This window comes from Echinops telfairi, unplaced genomic scaffold (assembly GCF_000313985.2).
Source record: "Echinops telfairi isolate 266 unplaced genomic scaffold, ASM31398v2 ScPeMD7_7458;HRSCAF=8496, whole genome shotgun sequence".
NCBI lineage: Eukaryota > Metazoa > Chordata > Mammalia > Afrosoricida > Tenrecidae > Echinops > Echinops telfairi.
The window spans coordinates 24,220,139-24,241,565 of record NW_022111358.1 but is presented as its reverse complement, the minus strand read 5'-3'; the positions used below and the strand labels follow the sequence as shown (position 1 = coordinate 24,241,565).

The window sequence follows — 21,427 nt, the reverse complement described above, 5'->3', positions numbered from 1 at the left end:
TTGCATACTCTTAGTGTCTTGCCCCAGGAGACTGTAACTCTTTACAGAAGAAAGCCTCATCTTTCTCCCTCAGAGCAGCTGGTGATTTTGAACTGCTAACCTTGTAGTTGCAACCAGTGTGTAACACACTCAAGACAAAACAACACACTGCCATCCAGCTGATGCTGACTCATAGAGACCCACTAGAGACCCTCAAATGTCGGAACCAGCAGGCCCTAGGAGAAGCCCTGGTGGGACAGTGGGCTACACATTGGGTTGCTAGCCACAAGATCAGCAGTTTGAAGCCACCAGAGGCACTGAGGGAGAAGGATGAGGCATGCTACTTCTGCAAAGAGTGTTACAGTCTCAGAAAGCCACAGGGGCAGTTCTACGCTGTCCTGTAGGGTTGCTATGGGTCGTCATCGAATCGATGGCAGTGGGTTTGAGGGTTTGTTGGGCTTTGTGTTTAGGTCCTACAATGTTGGGGAAGTACCTTAATGGTATGAAAGTGAACTGCGGATATGGGGGGAAGGAGGGAGGGGCAGCTAACTCAAGAAAACAGCTCAGAAAGAAAGAGAAAGAACTAGAAGGAGAAATCAGAGCCTGCTTACAGGCTGAGGTGAAGAGGCACTGTGAGAGAGATGTTGAGGACCTAGCTAACAAAGGTTATAAAAGTGGAGGGTACGGTTACGGAGAAGGCAGGATGCGCTACGAACCAGACGTAGAAAAACAACCTGTCTGCTTGGGGCACAAGGAAGAACATGCAGGGACGTGAAAGGCAAGATGGCGCTCAAGAGAAGGGCCTCTATTTTCTCTTGGAAGTGGTGGACATGGTCATCTGTTAGGAATTAGAGACAGGGAGTTAAAGGGCAGTGGTAAAGGTCAGAAACACCTATTGTTGAAAACAAGAAAGGGAGCCGACTATCTAGCTACACAAAGGTGAACTGACAGCTCTGGGGGCCTAGCTAAGCCCAGCGGCAGGAATCCCGAGTTAACGGACTCTTCACATTACACAGTAGGCAGTGCCTGGTTGAGAGGGCAGACAGGAAGATGGTAGAGTATGCAAGATTGGGTTTTTTTTGCCAGGGGGGGGTGCGTATTTGGAAGGACAGGGCTGAGGGCCTTGCCAAAGAGATCTGTTGTCCTAAGGGCTTACGTGGTGTCCTCATAGGACTTTCTATACTGCAGAGTTTGTGGCTGACTCCTAGCCTTCCTCTGGACGTTAAGACAGTCCTCCCTCTCAGTCCTCTCCTCGGAGTCAGTCTTTCTGTCTCAGAGACCAACGGCATACTCGACCAAGACCTGACGACACCCTGTGTCAGTGCCACATTCTCACTCTTCTAGTATGTCCTACCAAAGAGGGCTGCGACTTAGGTTCGTGGGCTCGTCCCGAATCCAGACTTCTATGAACTGACATCCTACAGCTCTGTGGAGTCTGACATATGAGAGGGCTTCAAAAAGTTCATGGAAAAATTCCACGACCCCTTAATTCATGTTTTCCCATGAACTTTTTAAAGAGCCCTCATGAGTGTCCTGATCCTTACTCTTGACATCATCTCTCGGGGCACAAAGGCTGTGTGACCACACGGTCAGCCGTTCCTTGGACGTGGCAGTCTGGTCCATTTTCAGAGAGTCTGGTCCGAAATTACAGAGCGGAAAAACGGAACTACCATTTTCACGGAGAGCAGTCTTTTTTGGTTAAGACAACTCATGTCACACTGTATTTAGCTGTGGTATTTTTGTAGTTGAGTTCAAAAAAGCTGCAGCAGTTCAAAAGTGATTACACAGCTACTTGGTTTTTCTTGTTCACCAAACGGGCAGTTCCCCACGAATAAACACCCACCTGCTAGGATTGCTTTATGAGCCTGGAACTCCTGGCCAGCAACACATAAACAGCAGTCTGTGAACCGGGAATTCTCCCACAGGCCTCCTAACTCATCTGCCAACCGGCATTCAGGGACTTTCACCATATTCATGGTGTTCTGGCCAGAGATGTTGACCGAGTCTTGCACCACACTCACCTGTGGAAAAGAAAGAGATGCTGAGCAATGCCATTGCTACCAGGGATTCTCTCTCCAGCAGGAGCGGAGAGGACTGCTACTTCATTGCTGCAGGACAATCACATACGAACGGCAGTCAAACTCTCCAATTCCCACTTGATCTCAATCAGACACCTGAGACACACTTATCAGCATATGAGGAGGGAGTTCCCACAAACCTTCGTCTCTGCTCCAACTCCCCTGTCCCCAAACCTGAGCAAAGCAGCCGAAGGGGGGAAAATGGACCGAAATGATTGTTCGATTGTTAAGGGCCAAGTAGCTACCTTATTCTGCCTCAAGCAAAAGGTTAAAGACAAAGAATTCCTACAGAAACTACCATTTAGTTAGATCTGGAACGCAAACATAAAAATAAAGCGGTTTCTACAGGGCTGGGGCAATAACTGTCACTTCCTCCAGTGAGTGTCACACTCGGGATGCTATTGAGCGAACCACCAGCAGCCCTGACGACTGTGCTAGAAAGACCTTTCTTGCAGTAACGGCTGGGTGGGTATGCCCCACCATTTCCATTCAATCACCTGTCACAATGACACACGAGATGGCACTTGGAGCTTTAGAACAACACAGTGATGACAGATGGTGAGAGAGGGATCCAGACTCCCTCTGTGGCTGCAGCAGCAGCAGCAGCATCTTTTAACCAGTTGAATTAGCTGTTCAGACTAGAGGAAACCAAGTAACTTCTAGGTGAGTCAGTAAAATTCAGGTAAATTGAGTAAGATGCCAAATACATGGATTATAAGTCATACACACCATCATAAAATGAATGTATGTTACTGTACCAAAGCTATGACCCTGCAGGCCAGTCCTCCGCCTGCAACCATTGACAGGCTTCAACTCCTACATCGCATTAGGTTAAAATTATTTAAATCAAAGCAGAACTTGCAAAGCTTAAGAATCGGCTCCCCACTCTTGCTATTTTTAAAAGTTAGATGAGAAAGACAGGGCAAGAACATCCTAAATGACCCAAATTCCTTTTAACCTTCAAAATGCAAGTCATCTTTTCAACACAGTCCTAAGTTTGGAGGCAAGGTGAATGCCCCATCCAAGTCACTGCACTCTGTCTGTGCAGGAGGGAGACATGACCGTCAGGTCAGGACATTTATTCATTTGTTTTAAACTAGTCATCATGGCCTTGACCAATGAAAGACAGCCAAGCTTATTAATTATGAATGTGCCTAGCATTAAGAACACATTGATCAGCGCCCAGTGTAGCAGTGCTAGCTGGGCCCAGCACAAAGCACTCCAGAGCGTCTCCGTTTCTCCAGTGTAAGAGCCACTTTCTCCTACTAACACTCTGCCTTCCGTGTCACAACGCCAGTGCCATGGGGGCAGAAGTTCCAAACCGCCAGCCGCTCCGCGGGAGAAAGACAAAGTGTTCTACTCCTGTAAAAACTGCGCTCTCTCGGAAGCCCACAGGAGCAGTGCTGCACTGTCCTGCAGGGCCGCTACGAGTTGGCATCGACTTCATGACAGTGAGCTTCAGTTTTGTTTTTTGGATTAAAAAAAAAAATGACAACGGTAGAGGTTGCCTGTTTTCAGTTGTAGCTTCAAAATATTGAGTTTTTTTTCTTTTAATGGAAAGACAAATTAAGTCCAAATCTTCATAGGAAAAGACAAGACTTTCCTGGGATGCTAACGTGAGGGAAGGGAGAATGCTCTTTGCACTGGGTTCCCAGCTTGATTTCAACCAAGTTGACAGGAGCCCAAAGTCATCCGTGTACTTGCTGGCAATTTACTAGACTGGGTAAACTGAACTGGCCAGAGCCAAGCTGGGCTTCACACAGGCCCCTCAGTCGGTCGGAGCGCGCCAGTGGTGAGGAGAGCCGGAAGACTGTGCCTCCTCCTCTCGCTGCAGCAGGGCCGTGCCCTCGCAGAGACAGGAACACAGCAGGAAGAGAGCGCACCTTCACCGTCTGAGCCAGGCTGCTTCTGTAAGGCTCCAGAGCTCTGGGTGTCTGGCACCTCTTACCAACGTTAAACACGCTTAATTGAAAATAAATTTAAATGGCATTTACAAACGAGTCTTCAGAGCCCAGACTTTTCACTTAGAAAGGGATTGCTTTCCTCTGTAACTGATGATGCTGAAATGAGGCCATCCGGAGAAAAACTAAAGCTAGAGTTGCATGCCTGTAAAGCTAACTGTGGAGCCTCATGCAGAGCTGAAGTGGCGCACAGGACGTGCCGTGACACGTATGCCGTCTGATAAAGGACTGCAGAAATGACTCAGGAAGGGTGAATAACCCCTTACATTTCACGCGGTAAGAGGGCCGCACTTTTAAGTCAATTCCTTTTTGTGAAAAAAAAAAAGAAGAACATTTCTTTAAAGACTGAAAGCTGTGCTAATTCTTGCACATTTTTTCCTTAAACATAAAAAGCCAAAGTCAAACCAATCGAAATGTATAAATTTTTAATTTCTACATAATGAAGACCATCCAGAAACAAACACCAACTCTGCATAGAGATTATGTACAGCAGCCCTACTTCTAATAGCAAAAGATTAACAAGGACCCAATTACTGCTCCACAGGAGAATGAGTAAGTAGATTGGGTATAGTCACATAGCAGACTAACACGGCACTACGAGACTGAACCATGGTTACATCCACAACATCCATAATGGGACAGACGCACATCTCAGATGACGACAGCCCTACCACGACCACACCACACCGTTGATATGAAGCGCAAACCCAAGCAAACTTAAAGAGCGTGTTGTTTCGGCATGCAGACAATAAACATGGAATGGCCACGGAACATTCAAAACAGCTATCTATCATTGTCTGGGTGGGGAGAGACCAGATCTAAGGGACAGGAGAGAAATAGGTCTATAGGTTAGGTACAAGCTACTGGTGATGTGTTATTCTTCGAGAGTGGGGTGTCAGGCTCACATTATCATGCTTTTAAGTAACCAGAATGCTACATATTAAATTGCCACTTTTATAAGTCAAATATTGGCAATTTCATACAGTTCAAATCTAATATATCCAAATCATCCCAATAAAAAAGAGAAAATATGATTAGACTCCTACTTATTTAAAATTTAATAATAATATAGACCCCTAGGCCAGGAGGGGACAGGCTGTGTGAGAAGGAGAGAGATGTTTAAGAAGAGTTAGCCAGTGCCTGGGAAACAGGCTGTTTTCCCAGATTTTGCCAGTAAACACCTCATCAAGAGAGAGGCATTAGACTCTTCTCCCTGTCGAAGGCCTACACACAGGCAGGGAAGGGACTACATGCATCTTCATTGCTTTATGTAAATACTTGGAAAAGAAGGGCAAACATTTCATGAAGCTCTTCTATGGTTCAAATGATTAGAGAGAAAATTAGACCTGTATTTTAAACCTGCTTGCTATCTTCTTCTTCCATTACCCAAGAAAATGCCCTCTATCAAGAGAACTTGGCTGTGCCCGCGCTTCTTTGGGTGAAAGGCAGTCAGCTCCACTTAGTGTAAAGCAGCAGACGCAGATGGAAAAGGGAGAGTCGACATGGCCCTGACACTCATTTGCTGCATAGTGTTAGAAAGAATTACCTGCCCTCCCCACGCACTGCTTCTCTCCCCTGGAACATGAAGGTAACAGAATTAACCTAGCTCAGAGGATTGTGAGAAGCGACAAGTCAGAGAATGCTTTGAAAATGCTTCCAAATAAGTGAAACGAGCGACATCAATTGGAAAAACTGCCACATTTTCCAGTAGGCAAACACATCGCCATTTTATGTGGCCAGTGAGAATGGCAATAGACCCTGGGCAGCACATTACAAGCGAGACCACCATTTGGTATTTTCAGAGTTTGCCATCTAATCTCATTAAAACATTTGTTACCAGTCATTCGTTGAAAACAAAGCCCAAACACACAAATGTGTGATTCTCAGCCTTTCACCTTGCTTTGGGACAGCAAAACAAATGAACGAAAGTAACAACCAACCAATCCAAGAAGCAACTAGAGTTACCGCATCAGGGAGAGTACAAGTGCCCGAGTCAAAGGCGAAGGGAGGTGCCGTAGTGGGGTCTGGTGTTCATCGCCTACGCTGGTATAGGGACAAAAGCCTCTAAATAGTAACAAAATACTAACTGAACCAATCGTACTTACAATATAAGTATGAAGTACAATATGCCCGTTTATAAATATGCCCTGGATAGAAGGGAAACAGCAGGTCAAAGGGACCAAATTGGGATGATCTAGGACAACAAATGCTCTGGTTAGGAAAAGTGCTAAGAACTTAGATGATCTGCAGACGTTTTTTTAAACCCACACATCCAGTACACACCCCCCACGCAGCCGTCTTGCAATGCTGAATGCTACTAAGTCCACAGAGAGCTTTGGAACAGAACGAGTCTCACTAGGCACAAGCCCAAGTCTGAGAAGCAACACTCAGCACCTGTGGCCAACAGAGAAGTGTGAGAGGAACAGATGGCACACCTGGTTTGATGGTAAAAAACCGGTGGCATCAGCAGAACCCAGCAGACGTTTCCCTGTTCAACATCTCCTCATTTCAAAAGTGTCATCTCACTTCCCTTCTAAGTCAGTAAGGCAAATCTAAATTTAACCACAGGACTTCTCCTGAGAGAATTTCATATGGGGAAGCGGAGGCAGAGCACGCTGGAACTCGGCCTTGGACTTAACCACGGGATAAGTGATTGCCAAGTGAGGGGCAAGCCAATTGGTTTCCAAATCAAGAAAGTCAATGCAGGGCTAAGAGCAGCTGGAATGGATTTGGGAGCGAGTGTAGGAGAACAAGATGGACCTACTTCGGATGCCAACATGCTGCCATGAGGGTGATGGCATTGCCCAAGTCCATATGCAAACAGTGGTGGTGGGGTGGTGGGGGTGGTGGGGTGGGGGCCAGGAGCACTATTTAGAGGAGAGTTGCTTCAGACAACAATCTGAAGACTAACTTTTATTTCTAAAAGAAAAGACCATTGTCTACAATCTCTAAAACTTTCCGTTGGTCTCCTTGATAATTACAGGATCACTGTGAGGGGAAACCAACTCACTAAGAGGATTTGGTTTTTAGGATCATCAACCAAACCTAATGCGATCCAGGTGATTCCAACTCAGAGCAACTTTATAAGATTTCCAAGACTTTCCATCTTTGGGGGTGCACACAGCCTCATTTTGCTATGGCCAAGCAACTGGTGGACTCGAACCACAACCTTGTGCTTAGCAGCCTACTGCTTAACTGACTGTGCCACCAAAACCTCCTTCCCTCGGTTACGAGCACAACCGGATGACCGGGCTAATTCACACTCGGGGCTAACCTCACAGTACGCCACCTGGCTGTTCGCCTTTCTTCACTGGGGCGACTGAGTATGCGCTGTGACCAGCTGGACTTCATATGCCATTTAAATATGAAGTTCATCAGATGTAAAACAACTGCAACACTTGGGTAGAGATGATTTCACCTTAATATTCTTTTTCCTTTCAAAACTTAGTATTTGAAAATAATAAGCAAATCATATTTTATGTCTTCGGTAAGCTATTTTAATAAACTATGTCGCCAAAGAGCTATGGCTCAGAAAAGAAGTCAGCTCTGCTGGCCAGGCCTTTTCTGCAGACGGGCAAGGCTCTGAAGGTCCAGTTTCCCTGCTGCCAGGGGGTGACATGCCTTTGAAAGGGCCAGGAAAACACTGTGTGAACCTAGGGTTTGCCCAGAGCACCCTGGATGGGTAGCTGGGAGACTGGCAAGCACTCTTCTCCCTGCAAGTACAGTGGTTAGTCACACCAACTGGGGCTTTTCCGAAAGTGGTTCCCCAGCCAGAAAGCACACGAATGTCCCAACTGGTGTCCGTTTTACTTACTTACTACACGTGAGCTGATGTATGCTTATAAATATATTGGTAGCAGCATGACATGAGTATTAGTAGATCCTCATTTCTAACTCCCCATCTGTTTAGGGACTTCAGGGTTTGCCCTGCAAACCCGGGAAAGGCTCTTTGGTCTTTAGTGAGAGGAAGATTCTCCTACCTAACTGTGGCTTATAAAACTCACCAGGATCTTGACTCTCAAAACATAATGATGCTCACGTTCCTCTTTCACCAGCACTCCAGAGGTCAACTGAGCAGGCACTCAATCCCTGCTGAGTGCTCCCTAGTTTAAAAAGCCGAAGAGGAAAGTGATCCGCAAGCAGACCCACGTGGACTTTATCTTCAAACGGAAGGAGGAGCCAGAAAGTCTAAGGAACAAACACACGTAGCTCGTTGCTGGCCATTCTCTCCAGCTTAGGCTGGCAGTTCTGATAAAAGCTACCTGAAAACACTCCATGAAAAAGCCAGAATCCTGACCCTCATTCATCCCGAGGCGGCACGCACTCTTGTTGTGGAGAACAGCACAAGCACACAGCGCAGAGGCAGGACCACCTTGACATCAGGAGGCAGTTTTCAATCAGTCACATAAATAACATTTGTGCAGCACAACCCCACGTGGGGATTTTTCTTGCTCTCTGTCCCTGTTACAATGAAATCGACTGATGCCCATCAGGTCTGGGAATTGCTGGGGTAAAAGGACTCACCTCACAGAAGAGGGTAAGCTTGTCATCCGGGAGAAGCCCGTTGGCCTCATCTAAGAGAAAATCTCTACGGATGAATTTTTTGAATCCCCAATCTTTGCCTTGCACAAATCTATATGCCCGTTGACTCTCTGGGGTGGGGAAAAAAAAAAGTCATATTTATGGCTACTCAGAAACCGGATGAAATCCACAACTTGACAGCGTAGGCAGTTGCTGGGTGGAAAAGCAACGAGCCAAACAGAAAGGAGAGCAGTTACCCATTGCTTTGGTTTCTTCTCCCTTGGCATTCAGGATGGAGAATTTGAATTTTGCCCGAACTTCACTCTTTGGACAGCTGACCAGCAACAGGTAAAGTGACAGGTAATCTTTGCTTTCTTCATCTAGCCCTTTTGGGTTTACTCGCAAACACCTGCCCAAAATAAATCAAAGGGGGGAGGGGGACAAAAATGTATATTGAAAACCTCCATGTTTTACAGGCTGTGAAAGTGACAGGATAGAATGACAGAATGGAACTGGAACACCAGAATCACGACAGGAAATGCTTTTTAAGAAGAATCCTATCAGCAGATTCTGCTTCAGCACAGTGACACTTGGGAACCACCAAAAATCAAGGGCATTATTCTAGCATCCTTTACATCTTTTCTTAGTTTCCTCACAACCTCCCCCAAATCACTCACTTCTTTCACCTTTCATTTAAAAATTACCCGTATTTTAAAATTCCACCTCATCTTGCTCTACATATTCCCCTCCTCAGTGTCACAGAAGGCTAGCCTAATTTTGTTGGGATTGTGGCAAAACAAGGGAGCTCCGGAGGTGTCGGAAGTCCTTTGGGCTGCTGGCCACAAGGTCAGCAGTTTAAACACATCAGCCACTCGGTGGGAGAAAGCTCAGGTTTTCTACTCCCATAAAGACTTAAACTCTCAGAAACCTACAAGAGCGATTCTACCCTGTCCTGTGGGGTCACGAAGAGTAGGGCTCGACTCAATGGCTGTGAGTTTGAGTGTTGAAACCATGAAAACAGTCTCAGGTGAACCCTTTCAGATCACCTTGGGGACGCCATGTTTTCCACACGAGTCCTAACATTTTCAGATTAAAGGAGGCAGTATAGACAGAGTATAGATGAAGGCCAATTCCCATGACATAAGGCACAGTTCTAAACCTGGATTCTAAGGAGGGTTGGAAATGCCAATCTGTTACTGATGAATCAAAACAAAATTCAGACAGAATTTAATACATTCAACTGAACCGTAAATGTCATTAATTGAACTGCATGTGGTTCACACACTGTTTTCCACCACATATACACAGACAAAGTGTATCTGTAGGGCTTGCCAGAGATCCGGCACCTCTCTCCGACAGGTGGCTCAATCCCATGCCTCTCCAGGGAGTGCAGAAGCCTCAAAGCTCACTAAGTACTGTGCACAGGATGGCGATTTATATACAAAGCCTAAGAATACACATTTCTCTCAACACTTGAGGTAGAAGGGGGTTTCAAAAATCTCATGGGAAAATTCCATCATCTTTGCATTCCACTTCTCCATGAACTTTCCAAAGCCTCTTCAAACAGCCAACAGATACTAAATAAATAAACAACCCTAGGGAATTATCAAAGGCCAAAAACTATCGGTACACAGGATTTTGGGTCTTTGCAGTGGGTACGCGGATGTCTCCGTAATAGTTCCACCTCTTCCAGATGTTGGACCCGTGGTTTGGGTGGGATTGACTCTCGTCCCCAGATCACGTTGCTCTTGTCCCCGGGGTCCGTCAGTTCAGTGAGGCCAGGTAGAAACCATCCATGAGTGTATGACCTCTCTTTGAATAATGAATGACTTCTGAAGGGCAGCGCAGAGGATACGGCACTCTGAACTTCATCATGGGGCTGCGGAAGCAAACTGCCTCTACCGAGGCCGCTCTAGCTACAGGAGCAAATAAGCCCCTTCTCTTACTTAAAAAAGGAAAAGAAAAATATAAAGACTACTCAAAAGTCAAATTTACATTCAAATGTAGGTTTCCTTTTGGAAACAAGAGTGGTACACGATGAATATAATTAATGCCACAGATCTGATTAAAATGACAACTGTTTGGTTATATGTATTTTACTACAATTAAATAAAAAAGAAAAAGAACACCAAAAAATAAAAACCACGGTCTCTGGCTTTTCTAGAAAAGTAAAAAAGTTGGACAGCGGTCAGCCCTAATTCATGCATGGCCATAAACCAGCGGAAGCAGCGGGGTCACCAGCCCTTTCAGAAAGACATGCCACTCCTACCAGGTGCAGAGACCAGTTATGACACTGGCCCTCTTCGTTACAGGAGTCTGTAGCCAGTCAGTCTCAAATACTTTGGACATATTACCAAGGAGACTTATCCGTGGGCAAGGACATGGAGCTTGTCAAGCAGGTCAGCGGACAAGAGGAAGACCCTCAACGAGATGGATGAACACAGTGTCTGCCCATCGGGCTCAAAAGGAACAACCACTGTGAGGCTGGCCAAGGGCCGGGCAGCTCATTCTGTTGGTCACGGGGTCCCTATCAGTCAGAGATAGCTCGACAGCACCTGACAACAGAGGCGTTCACCCAACACGTATTTACTGAGCCCCTAACGCAGCGTCAGCCAGGCACTGCCTGCACTGAGCTTACACTTTAGTCAATACCGAGAAAACAGGCAACTTTTAGAAAAAAACTTTAGCGCTGGATGTATCTTCCTCACCATTTCAGTTTATCATTGGCTCCTGATGAAAAGGTTGAACTTTTAATGACTTCACCCATTTCCTCCCGGCAAAAGCTAAAGTTATTGATGGTCCACATGTAGGAGAATTTCACTACCTTGATCTGTTGACAGAAAACCAGGAAGCAATTAAATAGGAAGTGGGCAACCTACAACAGCAGGCTGGAGCTCAGATCAGTTCCCTCCCTCCCTCCTCCCCTGCAAAAGCCCCACAGGGAGAGAGGAGGAAGCGCAGCTTTCTCTTGCCTCAGGTTCCCCTACCCAAGTTAACAACTCTCACACCAACCAGCTGCTTTCCTATCTTTACCAAGTCCAACAACACGGGATGGAAAGTGGAAAACAATGGACAGGTGGCAGAGATGATACAGAGGCATCTAAACGGAACCTCTTGGCTCAGTGCAATGTTGGATGATTGAGATGTTGCGGTCACTGCCTCAGGCTGCAAATCTCAAATTTGCTTTTCTCTTGTCTTGCCCAAGAGAGGACTCCGGGCTTGGAACTGGTTTGAACTAGTTCAGGCCTGACCCAAAGGAAACCAAGACAGACTCAAGTTTTTAAATTTTAGGTGATTCAGATTGATAACCAGAATTGGAAAAATTACCCGTCAAAGCCCTAGAACAGGAGACTGTGGCGAGGTGCATGAGACTGGAAAACTGGCACGACTGTGGAGGGCAACACACAAAATGGTGGAGCCGGTCACCAGCTTTGCGTGGGGCACTGCGGGTTCCTGCCTTGGCTCAAAATCCATAGGGCAAGAGATATGGTGACTATGCAACACGTGTGCTAACCCTGTTTTCTAAAAAGGAGATTGCCAGCAGGGCTTCCACCTTCCATTTCCCCATTCCAGTTAACATTCCAGTACACCCACATTCTAAAACTTCAGGTGTGATCCAGGTTTGATTCCTGTGAGGGGACAGGGAAGAATTTGTCCCAAGCCCTGCTGAAAACACATCTCCATCACGAAGTGTATGTTGCTCTAGCTTCCAAGACTCCCTGGTAAACCACTGTTGAAAACAGTGGCCCAAACATACCTTATTTCCCTGGTACTTAACAGCGACATCCCAAAGAAAGCAGGAAACCCAGTGCAGCCTCTTGCCACCCCCACCCCCAATCCCCACCCAAGGACTGGGTTCTCACCGTGAGCAATCCCTACCTGTGTGTAGCACCAGCTCTCAGCTACAGGGCCACTCGACATTTCTGCCGGAGGGGGAGGACTTGGAACCCTTGACATCGCCAGTTTGAAGGTTGAACAAGATTTCCAAAGTCAGGGGGCAACGGTGTCTTTTTTCCTCCTCTTCACCTGGATCAGATGCAAGAAACAAGAGGATTTTATTAAACTGATGGCACTTTATTTCTGTTTGGTCTTCCACAGTCTACAAAGTTGTCTCCTGTCTGGACTGCTCTACCTTGGTCATTTAAGTGGCTTCCTTACCATCCATGTCCCCAATTTAAATATTATCTGAAGGAAGTCCAACCTCATCTGGTCTCCGAGTCACAATTAGCCACCTTGTTTGTATCCTCTACATAGTACTTAATATTATCTTAACTAGACAATGGTACTCAAACTACATACCGATTACATCTTGAAAAGGAGACAGCAAAGTTAATATGGCCACACCCTTGCCACTGGCATAAATCCTCCATTCCTAAAGAAAAGTGGCCTTGATCTCCACTTGTTACTGTCTTCTACCATCTAAATCTGCACACCTGAAGCTGTCCTGTCTTTCGGCTCACAGTGACCCCCGAGGGCTGAGTGACTGCTGCTGCTCAGGGGCTGCAAGGCTGTCATCTCTCTGGAAGCAGATGAAGACAGCTTTCTCCCAAGGAGTGGCTGCCGAGTTTGCACCACTGACCTTTGGTCAGCAGTCAAAGGCTTAGCCATTGCACCCCACAGCTCCTTCTCTTGAACTCACCTTGAAAGGTATTCAAAGTAGTCTGATTGCTATCTGCTCTCTTGAAGGGGACGTTTCTTTTCTTTGAAGGGGCATTTATCCCTTTCTTGGATAAATCCATTTCTCGGCAGCATTAGGGTGGTACATTCAAGCATCACCCACTTTTCCCGACTACTCCTTGCTCATTGTTTTCTGATCATTCCTCAATCTCTTTTACGGCATTATCTTCCTCTCCTATTATTCCTCATGGCTTAATTCTCAATCACTGTCTCAATCTACATTCTTTCTCAGGGCAATTTTATCACCCCAATAATGTCCATTTCTGATGACAAATACAAATGTTTACCAATCAAACTGTTCTCTCAGACCAAGTTCAAAGAACTGCTATAGGTCTCAACAGGGTATCCCAGTAGCAGATCAATTCCAATTCAAAATTCCCTTCTCTTTGGCCTTTAGAAACATAAAAGCTATTTTAAAAATTGATTAAGTTGGTTATAATTAAGTTTTAAATATCCATACATAAAACCCAAAGACCAACTGCAAGAAATGCCTGCAACACATGACAAAAGATACACTCATTAAGATATACATTGACAAATTGTTCCTGCAAAATCAGGAAGAAACAGGTTGGCAGCCCTATGTAAGTATGGTTCACAAAATAGAAACACAAATAGCTCTTAAGTATTTCATACCTACCATACCAGCAAGAGAAAAAAACAACTGTCCCATGTATGGGGAAATGGGACTCCACTCCACTGATGTTCAGACGAAAGTGAGTGTATTTTGGATAGGAAGTTGGTTATATTGCCAGAAAAACAAACAACTGCCATCAAGTTGATCCTGACTTATAGCAACCCTACAGGACAGAGTAGAACTGGCCCTGTGGATTTCCGAGACTGTAAACCTTTATGGGAACAGACAGCCTCATCCTTCTCCCATGGACCAGCTGGGGGGTTTGAGGCACTGACTTTATGGTTAGCAGCCCAATGCCTAACCCACAGTGCCACCAAGGTTCTCCTGCGGGGTAGTTTGAGGACAGCATTTAATTCCATGTATTAATAATCTCACCCTCTGAGGGTGCAACTATGTTTTATTAAATCCCCCCAATGCTTATTAACTAGATAAGTGATCGGCAAGTTTGTGAGTTGGATTAATATTTAAAGTGACTTTAAAAAAACCGTCATCCAAGCTCCTCAGGGTGACTAAGCTACTAGTGGAAAGGTTAGCGGTTCAAACCCACTTTGTGACTCCAGAAAACAAAGACTTAACAATGTTTCTGTGAAGACTGCAGCCAAGAAAACCCTAGGGAGCAGTTCTCCACAGGCAGCACCTGATCAGCAACATACATTAGCAGCCGGGGTTCTCAGACGTTACCAGTTCTCAGAATGGCTTGTTAAACAGACTGCTGGGCCCCAGTCTCACAGTTTCTGATGGCGAGGTCGGAGGGGTCCTGAGGTTGCTAGTCTAGTAAATATTCTCTGAGAACCATTGCCCTAGAGCAGCGGTTCTCACCTGTAGGTCGTGACCCCTTTGGGGTGGAACGACCCTTTCACAGGGCAAAATTACAGTGACGAAGTAGCAACGAAAATACTTTTATGGTTGGGTAGGTCACCACAATGAAAGGGTCGCGGCCTGAGGAAGGTTGAGAACCACTGCCCTAGAGAAACTCCACACAGAAGCACTAAGAAATAAACAAAACCATCTCGTAGCTTCCAACTCATGTGAGCCTAGGTATGGACGCCTAGGGTTTTCAAGAAAGTTGAACCTTTTAGAAAAAGACTGCCAAGACTCTCTTCTGAGAAACTTAAACTACATTAGGATGGGAAGAGATCATTCAATCAAGTTATTTCTGTATCACAGAAAATTAAATTTTGACACTTAAAATTAATGAACTAGTTCTGTGAAACCCTGGGGATCAAAGGCCATGCTAATATGTTTTGGAATGTCATGTATAGATTATTAAAGCAAATTTAAGATTTGGGTGCTTTGACAGGTAGATACATGCAGTAGCAGCAGAAGAAAAAACATTGACAGGTGATGCATGAAATTCACGGTGGAAAAGGCAAGGTGAAGATAAGGCTGAGAAAAGACCCTTCGTTTTTACCTCTCTTTTCTTTTAAAATAAGGATGACCCGGTGGTCTCGGAAGGAGCCCTGGTGGTCTAGTGGTTATGCGATGGGCTGCGATCTGAATGATCGGCGGTTTGAAGCCCCCAGCAGCTCGGAGGGAGAAAGGCTGGACGTTGTACTTGTCAATAGTCAGTCTTGAAAACTCACTGAGGGTCGCCGCGAGTCACGTGGACTCAATGACAATGAATTTGGTTTAGGGCCAAAATGGTAATACTAATTTATTTCATAGCTATTTAAATGTCAACTATTATCTGGACCATTTTTTTAGTATACAGTATTAGTTGTAGAAATAGTGTAAGAATGTGCTCCATTATATTATATTACACATTGTTTGGTTTATAACACCCAGGAGAGAACTTTCTTTACTGAACCCTGGTTTGTGTTCTGCTTATGGACATTAGGAATCTTTTAATTTTAATCATTTTATTGGGAGCTTGTACATCTCTTATCACAATCCATCCATCCATCCGTGGTGTCAAGCACATTTGTACATTTGTTGCCATCATCATTCTTTCTACTTGAGCCCTTGGCATCAGCTCCTCATTTTTCCTCTCCCTCCATGGATATTATGAATCTTATATAACTTTAAAACTGATCATCTTTCTTCCCTCTTTGCTTGGTTACTAGAAAGCTGGGACAAATTTGTGACCCTTCTTTTAAAACTATAGGCTCCTACATTTGTTCTATCTATATGCTTGTTCTATGTGCCATATCCGATGTAACAATCATCTGCATTCATACATATTTATCATTTTCTTAACATTACTATTTCTACTGTTATAATCCAAGCAATTGTTTATTTTACTCTTTCATGTGTTAAGTATTTTTGGGTGCTGTCCCACATCCTTTGTAGGAGGAGGTATTTATGAATAACAACTACAAAAAGTCACTTTAAATATTTATCCAACTCACACACTTGCTGAGCATTCTTTTTAAGTTATAAGCATTGGGGGAATTAATAAGACATAGTTGCCCTCTCAGAGAGTGAGATTATTAATAAGTGGAATTAAGTGCTGTCCTCATTGGTCATAAACACTGTCCTGCAGGCATTTATAATTAAAACATGTAATCCTAGATAAAGTCAACAGTCTTTTACTCATGGCTGGCTATCTCACCTAAGCTAGCAAGCTGAGCAAAGGCGATGGCATTCCGCTGACCCTGGTTCCTGAAGATGCCCAGCAGAAAGGCAATCTACAATAACGACAAATGAGACCAACGGCTCTGGTGAACAGTCCAAGGCAAGCTTGCAGTTAGTTGATGGAGAACACACACATCACACAACTGCTTATTTGTCCAATGGTAAGTCAATGCAGTCTTGGCCATTTTATAAATCCCCAAGATAATGTTTTCAAATTCCTATTTAAAACTCTTTTGGAAAAAAAATAAAAGACATGGGTAGTGGGGGAACAGGGCACTAACCAACCCAAGGGAAGGGTGTTGTTTATATTTCCACAGGAAAGGGAGCGAGGGACCAGACTTCAACCTGGTGTGCCAAGACGTGAATGCAACATACTGGCATGAAGCAGGGAACCAATAGATAGAGGTCTGCAGGGCTGGGCCCAATCTCAAGTACATGACACCCCACCACCACCACCACTGAAGAATTCACTTCAGAGGACAGCAGTGAAGCTACACAGCTTAGGCAGAGGGGCATGTCTGATCAGACCACACAGGAGCAAACGATAAGAGAAGGTGAGAGAGTGGAACACATCCTGGCCCACCAAGCCCCGGGAACAATATTCCTGCTCAGAGCACCCAATGCACAGAGAGGACCATAAGGCCAGCCCTACCACGAGACATGACATCCCTCACTGACCCACAGTACTTCAAGGGGCATCAATGGAGGCACAGTGCGGGAACTGTGCCCAAACTGACGCCATCATACGGGGTGAAACGCTAAGGGTGTGCAACAGAGCAAGGGGAACAAAGCAATGAAGTCCCCAAGGAATATAAAAAATAGACTTTGGAGCCAGGGCGGGGCACCCCATCAGAGTCGACCAGAAAACCCTCCTAAAGGTCAACAAACAGACCTTGAACTATTTATAGGTTTTTCTTTTTTGTGTCTTGGATTTGCTTTTTTTTGCTGTCTTGTTTTTGTGCTTTTTATTGTCTCTACATGTCTGTCTAGATAAGCTAGGCGGGATAAACAATCTAGAGGAGAAAATAACAGGGCCAATGGTTCTGGGGGGCACGGGAGAGAGGGAGGTGGGGGAAAGAAAGGGGCAGCCTACAAACCCAGGGACAAGGGAATAACAGATGATGTAAAATCAATGGCAAGGAAAGCATAGGAGGCCTGGTAGGGCTTGATCAAGGCCAATGTAGCCGAGGGAATTACTGAAACCTGAATGAAGGCCGAACATGATAGAGGGACAAGAGGAAAGGAAAAGGAAAAAGAGGAAAGAACTAGGAGGCAAAGGACATTTATAAAGGTCTAAATACAAGCATGTACATATGTAAACATCTTTATATATAACAATAGAGAAATAGATCTATGTACATATATTTATAGGTTTAGTATTAAGGTAGCAGACGGACATTGGGCCTCTACTCAAGTACTTCCTCAACACAAAACACTTTGTTCTCATAACTTGGCATTCTATGATGCTCACCTTTCCAACACTATCGCTGAAGACAAAATGGGTGCATAAGCAAATGTGGTGAAGAAAGCTGATAGTGCCTGGCTATCAAAAGATATAGGGTCTTGGGTCTTAAAGGCTTGAAGATAAACAAGCGGCCATCTAGCTGAGAAGCAACAAAGCCCACATGGAAGAAGCACACCAGCCTGTGTGATCATGCGGTATCGATGGGATCAGTATCAGCCCATCTGTAGACAATTGAACATCCCCTTACAGAAGGGTAACAAGGAAGAGATGAGTTAATCAGGGTGCAGTATAGCACTGTTGAAACATACATCTTTCCTCTAGTTCCTTAATGCTTCCTCTCCCCCACTATCATGACTCCAATTCTACCTTACATATCCGGCTAGACCAGAGCACATACACGGGTACAGATAAGAGCTGGAAACACAGGGAATCCAGGACAGATAAACCCCTCAGGACCAATATTGAGAGTAGAGAGTAGCCATTCCAGGAGGGTAAGGGGAAGGTGGGGGGAGGAAGGGGAACCTATATAACCCCCTCCCAGGGGGATGGGTAACAGAAAAGTGGGTGTAGGGAGACATCGGTCAGTGTAAGACATGAAATAATAATAATTTATAAATTATCAAGGGTTCACAAGGAAGGGAAGGTGGGGAGGGATGGAAAAAGTAAGGAGCTGATACCAAGGGCTCATGTAGAAAGAAAATATTTTGAAAAGGATGTTGGCAATAAATGTACAAATGTGCTTGACACAATGGATGGATGGATGAATTGTGACAAAAGCTGTACGAGCCTCCAATAATATGATTTTTTTTAAAAACCTCTCTTTTGGGTGCAGATGCAATGAAGACATGAATTTTACATGTTAGTTAGTAGCATAAAATTAGGCTCTGGAAGTGTGGGTTGCAGGCTCAGTTCTATACTAAGTGATTACAAAATACTAACTTAGATTTATTCTGAAGTTCAAATTAAAAAAATAAATCTTCAAATTTACCTAATAACTAACAACTTACAAATTTTCTAAGTCTAAGAAGAAGCCAAGTGTTAAAAACCAAAAGCCCAAGTCTGTTAAAAACCAGGGTTGGTTGTTTGTTTTTGCCTAATTATGGCACCAAACCGTGGTCTAAGATTACACCCAGAGAGAGAAAAAAGGCACCACTATGGTCTTAGGCAGCCTTTTCATTTTATAATGCTTCTTACGTTTCTTTTGTCTTTTTATTTTATTTAAAAAAAAATAACATCATATTTCTCTTTTTCTTTCTTTAATGTCCAATCCAGAACTGGAAGAAATGAAGAATCGGCCTCAGACTCAGCTCTAACCACAGGGCCTGCTGAGAGGGAAATTGACTAGGATAGCACAAGTCTAATTAATTTCACTCATAGCAGGCACCGTGGGCAAAGTGTTCATCAGCAAAGTCGCCTGGTGCTACATGAACTTTCTAGCACTTCATGCCAATTGCTGAAGATGCCCAGCAGAAAGACAATTTTAGAAACGAGGAGGTGTATTGGAGGGTCATAGTTTGAGAACTTTTGCAGGAGACAACTGGAGCCAAAATAGATTGTTCCTGGCTTCAAACAAGTGAAGGCAAGACCATCCAAGTTCTCTAATGAGAAATTTCTCTTCCAAAGCCTAGCCAACTTCCCAGTACTGACAAGTCTGGGGTGGCGCGTATCTCAGTTATATGCCCTCATTTGTTTCTCTGGTCCTCCGTTAAGTGCTGACTTGTGAGATTAGACTTCTCCCGAGTCACATCAAGAGGTATTCTTTAAAACATCTCTGTTAACTACAAAAACTGCTCAAATGCCAATGAAGGTAGTAACATCAGCTGGCAAGTCACAGCCATTTCCAACAGAACGTCTCCTAGTGGGTATGACGAGGCCAGGAAGTCCTCACTCATTTGGCCAAGAGACTCTTCAGTTAATCAATACCAGACAGTTTCTAACTGGAATGCTAAACGTTAGCGTAGTAGAGAGAGTGGGTATTAAGGATGTCATGCTGCACAGATCATGTCTTGAACCTCCCCGTGCACATTCTGCCTTCTGTTACATTTTTGAACACTTCTGTTGCCTCTGATAGACTTTAGGTTCGTTAAAAAGGCCTTGCCACTTTTCTCTGTAATCCTTGTCACCTGGTGCAGGCTGCCTGGAACCAAAGGCATTCAGTAAAAATACTTTGCTAACTGAAAACACTCACCCAGTTGTCTTCAAGTTCGTTAACGTTCTGTTTGTTTCTTTCACATATGTCAAGAAGAGGCCCTGAACAAAGCTGAGCGTACTAGATCTGCGGTGCAATGCGAGTCATTAATTTGAGCTTTTAGATGACTGATTCCTAGCTCAGGAAAAACAAGCTTTTCAGCCAGTCAAACACATTCTACAAAGAAAGATTAGCTATAATTTTTTTCACTTTGAATTCACGAATCAGTAACTACCATATATACTCGTGTATAAGGCGAGTTTTTCAGCACATTTTTTATGCAGTTTTTGTGGTCAAATTAGGTGCCTCGGCTGATATTCAGGAGGCTTATACTTGAGTATATATGGTAATTTGAACTAAACTCTTATATAATCAGAATTTTCTCAGTAATAGGAGATGACTTCCCTGACTAGTAGGGGACTCTCCCACTAGTTGAGCTTGCAGTATGTGCCGTGCTAGCACATGCTCTGTAAGGTGCCACACAGACAGCTGGTGCAGCCATTCTTACCTCTCCTTGTCCCCAGGAGCATTCTCCCATCTTCAATTTAATGCATTCAAGAATTTTAAACCTCCCCACCCCAAATCAACGACCTAAAATTAGGAAAAAAGATTTTGAAAAAACTAGGTTGAACTCTAAAATTGTTGCTGTATAGGCCAAACGTAGTTAACTATCGGCCATTTAATATGGTTCAATGTAACATACAGACACACACTAGATGGCTGGGAACAAAGCTTCTCAGATGGGAAGCGGTGAGGACTTTTCAAAAAGCCTATCACACTTTTTCTATATACTTTTTTCTCTTTTGGCTTAAAGCCTTGCATAATTTTCAAGTAAGGAAAAACCTCAGTGTAACAACTATTTTAAACCTGAGAGACATTTGCATTTTCCAAAGCATAAGACGCCAAAAAGATTGACAAAAAAACCACAACACACACACACACACACACACAACTAGGGAAAGCTTGGATATACTCAATTTTGAGGAACTGCTGTGACCTAAAAGGAGCTGTTCTGGGTCTTCTGTTAATAGTGTACGCAATAATATGCAGCCCAGGAGGCAGTAGTGTCTCATTACCCCAAGGACAATTACAGGTCACACTGACTTCCTAAAGGTAAGGTCTGAATGACTTCTGAATGTTTATTATGGGTAGCTTTTTTGCAGTTCAAGCTAGCTGAACAAAAGAGTCAATGAACTTTTTCATTTTTTAAACTCTGTATACACTTTTAAATATGAAACTGCACTTGAGACCTCAATTAGCAGAGAAGATAGGGGCTTTTCTGTCTTTTATCAGGTTCATGTTTGTATGAATTTATGTTCTACGTTAAAGATAATGTTTTTTGTTTTTTTT

At 44.3% G+C, this 21,427-nt stretch overlaps 1 protein-coding gene across 2 annotated transcripts in view; it reads right to left on the bottom strand.

Moving 5' to 3' along the window:
* Window positions 1-21,427, bottom strand: part of LOC101651280 (speckle type BTB/POZ protein) — a 78,431-nt gene that overhangs the window by 8,762 nt on the left and 48,242 nt on the right. For both annotated transcript variants that reach the window (XM_045299350.1, XM_004707072.3), the window contains 5 exons: window positions 12,419-12,565; window positions 11,248-11,369; window positions 8,797-8,948; window positions 8,543-8,670; window positions 1,823-2,000 (listed from right to left, as the gene is read on the bottom strand). In XM_045299350.1, the coding sequence (XP_045155285.1) occupies window positions 1,823-2,000; window positions 8,543-8,670; window positions 8,797-8,948; window positions 11,248-11,369; window positions 12,419-12,496 (658 nt within the window). In that variant the 5' untranslated portion in view covers window positions 12,497-12,565. The remainder of the gene's footprint in view (window positions 1-1,822; window positions 2,001-8,542; window positions 8,671-8,796; window positions 8,949-11,247; window positions 11,370-12,418; window positions 12,566-21,427) is intronic.